General features: G+C 51.3%; 1 protein-coding gene across 1 annotated transcript; it reads right to left on the bottom strand.

The window, feature by feature from the left end:
• Positions 1-1,556: 1,556 nt before the first annotated feature.
• Positions 1,557-2,313, bottom strand: LOC123170954 (RING-H2 finger protein ATL39-like). Its single transcript, XM_044588650.1, has one exon. It carries the CDS (start codon positions 2,259-2,261, stop codon positions 1,740-1,742), a length of 522 nt encoding a protein of 173 aa, XP_044444585.1. The 5' UTR covers positions 2,262-2,313; the 3' UTR covers positions 1,557-1,739.
• Positions 2,314-7,518: the final 5,205 nt, after the last annotated feature.

The raw sequence follows: 7,518 nt of genomic DNA on the forward strand, positions 1-7,518 counted from the left end.
TACTAAAATCTGCCAAGAACTAAAATTGGGAAAAGGATAGATTTTTATTTGGTCAAGTAGTCTAATCACCCCCCCTCTAGACATACTTTCGATCCTACACCACCCTTTGTGCCGGTCCGTGACGAACCGGCACTAAAGGGTACCTTTAGTCCCCACCCTTTAGTGCCGGTTCCAGAACCGGCACTAAAGGGCCTTACGAACCGGGACAATAGCACGATTCTGCACTAGTGTGAATAACTAAAAAGAAAAAATATAAGCTCCTACATTCAGCAATATAAAGCTAGCATAGTCAGAGGCAGGGGACAGAAACAACATCTAAAACAGGGAATTGCATCCAATGAACATCAAGGGGATATATACCTCTGGTGCAGCCGCCGCCAGCGACATTGGACAGTTGGACAGACGTTCTTGTTCCTCCGGCGAACTCGGCAGCGACATTGGAAGTTTCGACGAAAATTGCAATTTCGACGGGATTTGATGGAGCTTCTGGTCCAAGGACGTACGCAACCTGATGGAGATTCCAGCCGAGGGCCCTTCCTTGTTATAGCAGGCAACTCAAATCCGGGTCGGGAAATCCATGGATTGCTGTTGGAGAAGGACACCGTCTCCAATCACGACACGGGAGCAGCAACTCTGCTGCCGCTGGCAGCATGCGGCGCCCTTGTTTGCAGAACCTATATATAGGGCGGCACCTAACTTGCGGCAGGTGGTGGAGGTCGAGGGAGGCGGCGACCACATGCATGAGGCGGAGCTCGCCGTGGCGCAGACGAGGGCGCACAACTGCATGGGGATGAGGTTGGGAGAGGCGACGGCTGCGCGCAGGGGAAGGCTGAGTTGGACGCAGCGCGCGAATCTAGCCTTGGTGCGACGGCGGCGCGGTTGCTGCAACGAGAGGAGGCCGGTAGGTGAAGGTCACAGTCACATGCGCACCATCCAGCAACGCGCAGCCGCTCGCGGGCGCACGCGCAGCCACAACCGCCATGGCTGATGGCCTTCAGGGCGTCGCCACAGAGCTTCTCCTATCGCCGCTAGCCTCCGTTCGTCAGAGCCGCCCCAAGCACCGCCACCGTGGAGTGTTCCCCTCCCCGGCGCTCCTTCCACTCCTCCGCGTCTCAGACTGTAGAGCGTCGCGGCTGTAGCCATGAGCCGCCGTGGGCACTCCTGCCGCGACACACACCCCCTGGCGCTCCTTCTACTCCGGCGCTCCTCGCGCCGCGGCTGTAGCCATCCGCCGGCAAGGGCGTGGCGCTCACCTTATCCTTCTGTGCCGCGGCTGGAAAGGAAGCGGGCATGGAGAAATGAAACTGAGGATTTTTTTAGAAAAACGAAACGTTTTTTCAGATTCACTAAAATAGGGACAGCGGGTTTAATTCCTAAAAACCACAGGACCTTTGTGTAAAAAGGGCGCGACGATGAACCCGACCGGCTTAATCCGTGCTTTATTAGTGGGTAAAGATAAAGATTTAATATTGTAAAGGTAGATATTTTTTCTCTATAAACTTGGACAAAATTTATGAAAGCTTTTTTTTCTTGTGAAAAAAATATCTAAGCGCACTATGAAACGGAGCCAGTAATACAAGCACATTCCACTTCGCAAATACTCCTGTACACGCACTATGGCCGCAGCCATGGCCACACCACACTACGGCTAATCTCATCAGAAACGAAAACTATGGCTATTCTCCGGTCAGCGTCGCTTAGTCGATCCATCACTCTGGCTATTCTCCGGTCAGTGTGGTTCAATTCATCCGTTCCAAGGCAGGCGGCGTGCCTGCAACCACGGCTGGTGGCGGCGCCTCTGCCGCCGCTGTCGCGGCCGGGGTTGTGCCAGTGGTGGCGGCGCGGCACATGGGACAGGTGGAGTGCGCGCGCAACCAAGCGTGGACGCAGTCCGCGTGGAACAGATGCGCGCACTTGGGGAGCCGCCGCAGCTTCTCGCCGGCCTCCACCTGCCCGAGGCACACCGCGCAGTCCATGGGCGCCGCCTCCGCGTCGGCCCGCTCGTAGACAATCGCCGCGTCGCTCATGCCGGCCTCCTGGTCCTCCGCACCAGCACCCGCGCCCGCGCCGCGCTGACGGCGGCAAAGGCCACGGCGGCGGCGGCGTCTGCAGGCATAGGAGACAGCGAGGTAGAGGAGGAGGGTGAGGATGCCGATGGCGAAGGAGAGCCCCGTGAGCAGCAGCCGCGAGCGGGTGCTGTACCTGGAGCTGTCGGCGACGGCGAGGTCCGCGAACACCCATGATGTGTCCGGCGCGCCCATGCTGAAAGGTGAGAATGGCGTCGGAAGCTGTGGATCAGCGTTTGTTTAGGTGGTGGTGCTGGTGCTGGTGCTGGGGCAAAGTGTCGCCGATGCAGTATTTAAGGTGGCGGCCGTACGTACAGTATAGTGATGATCAGTGAGCTCCACTCGCGTCGCTCATCACGTGCCTCCCGATCAAGATATTTGTGGTGCACAAGGACACGTGCTCTCTCCCGAGACGTTTGCTGGTGGTGAGACCTGTGCATGCATCGTACCTATTCTCGATGGATGGTCGACATGATCAAGTGTTACTCCTACAGCATCAAAAAAAGTGTTACTTCAGTAGTACTTACTGTTTGGGCCGACTAGAAACTGGACCCGGCCGTGATGCTATGTGTCAGTCAGTACATCTCACCTCAATATAAAATGTGTATCGCCTCAATGCAAAATGTGTATTGCCAACAATGCATTCCAACTCCGGCTCCTCCAGATTCGAAATGCAGCGGCGGTGGTCGGCAGACAGGATGGCCTCCCAGGGGCCTGTATGTGTTGTTCTTATACTTGCGGGTTTGTTGGTATTTGTGCTCTCTCGTTTTTCTCTTGTTGGTTCGGCGTGCATTCGGCGCCACGCAGTGCAGCTAGGCTAGTTTTTTTGGGACAATCTCATGAAGTTTCATTCAACTGTCACAATATTCACCTAGGGCATGTTTGGTTCACATCTCTGTTTTAGGGCATTTTGCATACTTGTCTCTGTTGGACCCGGTTGGGCAAATGCAGGCTAAAAACCATTATCTGCATGTAGTTTGGTTGCCTGCATTAGCCTTTCTGCATAAGGGAACCAACTAGTCAGCACGCTGTTTGGTTGCCTACGTTGCTGTTGTTAAATAAGCAACACGTTGTCTGGTTGCAAACGGCTAAAGATGTGATCACCACTTCTCGCTACTAGCGATCTTAGCACACACACTGAACATTGTTTTGTCCTAGCTAGGAAGTAAATGGCAGTTTATCCTACCTACTAACAAATGACAGTACAATTTATTAAGGGACAACATGGCTGAATAAGGATAGTTCAATGATGCTAACTAGGTGCTTCCTCTTCCTCTGCTGCTCCCTCTTTCTTCTTCTTCCTCTTGTTCTTCTACCTTAGATCCTTGCCTGAGCTCTATTATCCCTCATTGCCTGAGTCCACTCCAACCTTTTGTTCTTCCACGCTTCATTGTCGAACGCCTCCACACCATGACCGGAGCTGATGACCTCATCAGGAGTCACATCTTCCTCCTCCGGCACAAATTCATCAACTCTCCATTGCAGGATCCAGTTATGAAAGATGCAACATGCAAGAACAAGCTTCACCTGGGTAGGGTAAGGGTCGAATGGCTTCTGATCCAGGATCTTAAACATGTTCTTCAGAGCTTCAAAGGCCCTCTCAACAGTCACTCTAAGGCTGGAGTGACTGAGATTGAACAGTTCCTGAGGAGTCCTAGGATAGTTCCTACCAGCAAACTCGTTAAGATGGTACCTAGTTTTTCTGAAGGGTGGAAGAACACCAGGCCGACATGTGCATAGCCAAGATCTCCAGGTAGAACTTGCCATCGGGTATGTTGATGCCATCATGACGACTCATGCTGTCACTAAGAATGTTAGCATCATGTGCTGATCCTCCCGAGCCAGCCAACACATATGTGAACTTCAGATCGAAGTCAACAGCAGCTAGCACATTCTGGCTTGTGTAGTGCTTCCTCGACAGTAGCCGCGTGGTGCAGGTGGCTGATGTCGCCAAATTGACGCGCTGCCGGCTGTGGCCGGCCTACAGGCCCTGCGCTGGCCGGTGCCCATCCTGTGACAACAATGTTCCTAGGCTACCCTCCATGTGTGTTGGTATTCTGCGACGTTCTTCGCCATGCTCGGTTTGCCACTTCATCTGAGGTCTTTGCTCATAAGTCAGGGCAAAATGCTTGTGCAGTGAGGACCTACACTATCAACGGCACCGCCCGAGGGTGCCTTCACCTCCTAGGAGGCATTGGCATGACCCTGACCGGATCTCCTCCTCGAGCCCCAGGAGAAATATTAGGTCCAGCCTCCCGGACTGGGTAGCGGCGGGGTCTGAACGTTGTTTCCCTCTTGAAGGCGCTGCTTTGGTTGCAAATGGAGTATTTGATGCGGCAGATGGAGGTTGGTGATGCATCGCTCTGGGGTAGACTGCTACACTGGGAGCATGTCACAACCTATGCTAGCGTTGGCACTTCCCCAAGGAATGCTACACTAGTTACAGTCAGGCCCTGTCTTTCACCCAACTTATGCCAAAATGAGGCTCTATGCGGAGGAATGCCTCGCCGAATGATGTACGAGCTCGTAGTAGGCTTTTACTATGTGTTTACCCCGCGCTACTACTAGGGTTTTCCCTATTAGTGGAGGCTATGGAGAGAATGGAGTTGGGTGCGAGGTGGTGGGATTGCACCCCGTAGAAATACATGAGGCTTTGGAGGAAGGCGTGGACAGGAAAACCCAGACCTTGAACAAGGTGGGGGATGTCCATGACACCCTTGCCGGTCCAAGGTTCTGGAACTCGGGAGGCGAAGCGGATCTCGTCTCCGACGAGGGGCGAGTGTCACTTGACCTCGTTGGGTAATTTGAAAAAGCTGTGGTTTGTGTTAGTATGGTTGAGTGGGAGTGGAAAAGCATGAGAACTGCCATTAACGTGTTTACCATGGAAGATATTGCAAACTATTGTCGTAAACAGTTGATAGAAAAATTACACCTCTCAAAATAAATTTATCTCTGTTTCAAACCAATGAGCTCTAGTGCATGTTAATCTCCGCTTCCTTCGATGAAGTGACTATCTATTTACTTTTATTGTTAAGTCATTTACATATGTTGTTGAGTTAATTTCATCTTTCTCTCGTTCAGCACCACGTATTGAGCATGGGGATCACTCTTAGCTTTGTATGCATTCTTCTAATAGTAATTTGTTGAGCATGGGGATTCGATTGATGCAAGACTTTAGTGGATTTGTTTGGACCATGTGTCTACGGGTTGGATCCTCCCGATCTGTACTTATCTTAATCAGCAGCGTATGTCGTTCTGGTGCACTGGTCATACCACAATAAGTTTCGCCCGACTACGGCGAGGAGGGATGATGACGGCGGTCCGTCTTCGGTCGCTTTAGAGTATGTAGTCGTCGCTAGGTGGTCTACGAACATGGATGTAAGTTCTGTTGCTTTTTGTATTCTTGTACTATTATGATGTTTGATGAATAGATCAGAGTTAAAATAAAGTTTATAAGCGGCTAGACCAAATTGTACTGACCGAGCGCTAGCTCATTGATCGATTCCCACTGACAAGACGCAGGGGCAGCACAAATCCTTGACCTCATAAGATAATAGGGCTGGCTGGTCTATACACATGCACTGTGATCATTTGTTCATATATTGGTTAATTTTTGGTCTTTATCGACAAGGACAAAATTAAGACTGTGAGGTCAACCGCTGGTCTGAGCGAGGACAAAATCCCACGAACCACTCATGAACTAGGTTGTAGAGTGCCATTCAAGAGTAACTCCTTGATTATGGCTTCAATTTCATCCCATGGTGTGAATACCTATAGGGCCTTTGATTCACTAGTTGACTATCGTGAGGTGAATCTGATGGTCACATGGTCTTCTAGGAGGGAGGGTAGTGGGTTCTAAGGACACATCAGATAAGAGGACCAAACAAGCTTGAGTCCTCTTATACTAGTCGTCCTCTTCTATTTCAGGCAGTAGCTCAGTCCGTTCCAGGCCTTCCTTTACTGAGTCTATTAGTAGTTGCACTTTTCGACATAAGCCTTTATTTAGGCATTGGTTGTAGGCATCCCCTTCTCTTCAAGGAATTAATGCGCCCGGTTCCTGATCAAGTGTTGGAAAAACTGGAATATGATGCTTTCTACTTCAGTAGTAGGGTTGGCCTGAAGCCAGGGTGGATCCTCCGCCGCTTCCGCTCTAGTCTCCTATACCGCCATTCTACCCCGCCGTCGCCGCCAGGGCAGAGCCCCATGCGGTGGCCGGTGGCAGCGGGTGCCTTCGAGCTCGCCCGGGTCTTGCCTGGTCCCTCCACTTCGTCCCCTGTGCAAGGTACGCCACCGATGAGCGGCTGCGCCCCGGGTGGCTAGCTACCTATATCCAGTGGTCCAGCACAGGGATCACGTGGTTGCTCGCGCCTCTGATGGCCTCCGACGTGGATCCGTGCACTCCATCATGGTTTCTCCTTGTTGTCCTGCAGGAGCATCCCTTCTGCTGTGTGCGGGCCGGTTTCCAGTCGGATTAGGCCTTGGGGGCTGGCGTGCACCGAGCTCTCTACTGGGAGGTGGACTGCGGCAGCGAGGTACTGGCCTTTCACGCGGTCCACGACTTGGTAGTGGTGGTTCATATCTGGCCTGTCAGGTGGTGGTGACTGCAGACTGTGTTGCACTTAACTCATACAGCTCCATGACGGCTGTGGTCACTGAAAAATCTTCAAGAGTCTTCATCTCTCAAGATTCAGTGGTTGACTTTGGCGATGAGAAGCAAATTATGGACTAGGGCTTGCCGCAGAGGGTTGGTTGTGCAGTGGCGGCAGTCGCATTCCATGGAGCTGCTGGGATTGCGGAAAAGTGGTGGCGACAACACTTATGTGACTTTGATGGTGGTGCACTCGAACACCCAATCTCAAGCTTGGGGCATAAGCCTTGGTCTGACCTGAGCTGGTTATACCTGGCAATGGTGATGTTTTTTTTATGTCGCTACCTTGTTGAAGGCATTGCTCGGATATGCACGGATTGATTCTTCAGGGTGAAAACCTAGAGTCTGACTTTTGTGGTTGGATCTGGTGACGACTACGTTTGAGTGTCACTCCCTTGCTGAAGGCGTTGCTATTGAAGAACCTTGTCGCCTTTGTGGTGTCATGAAATGGTAGGTGCGGATATGGTCATTACTGTTGTTTGCCGATCGTGTATCTGGTTACTTTGGAGTTTTTTTTTACTTTTTTCCTCACCTATGCATAGCTTTGGTCTAATATGATTTTGCTAGTTTTCGGCGCGTTTATATGTGAGTTGATGTTGGCTGTGGGCATCCTAACTATGCAGAGGCTGTGTGTGTTCTTATTGTGTTGTGTATCCTCTTGATGCATCATTATGAGTCAATAAAATCCACCCTTTGTCAAAAAAAATAACTCAGCATCTTGGTTGAAAAACGGTTCAAATTAAACCAGATCGATGTTTCACTCGTTTGGCTCCAGATCCCACCTTGAAGAATATCAAAACCAGG

This window comes from Triticum aestivum, chromosome 7D, assembly GCF_018294505.1.
Source record: "Triticum aestivum cultivar Chinese Spring chromosome 7D, IWGSC CS RefSeq v2.1, whole genome shotgun sequence".
NCBI classification, from domain to species: Eukaryota; Viridiplantae; Streptophyta; class Magnoliopsida; order Poales; family Poaceae; genus Triticum; species Triticum aestivum.

Excerpts from the sequence above, each read along its gene's own strand:
- LOC123170954 (XM_044588650.1), bottom strand. The coding sequence starts at position 2,261 with ATGGGCGCGCCGGACACATCATGGGTGTTCGCGGACCTCGCCGTCGCC.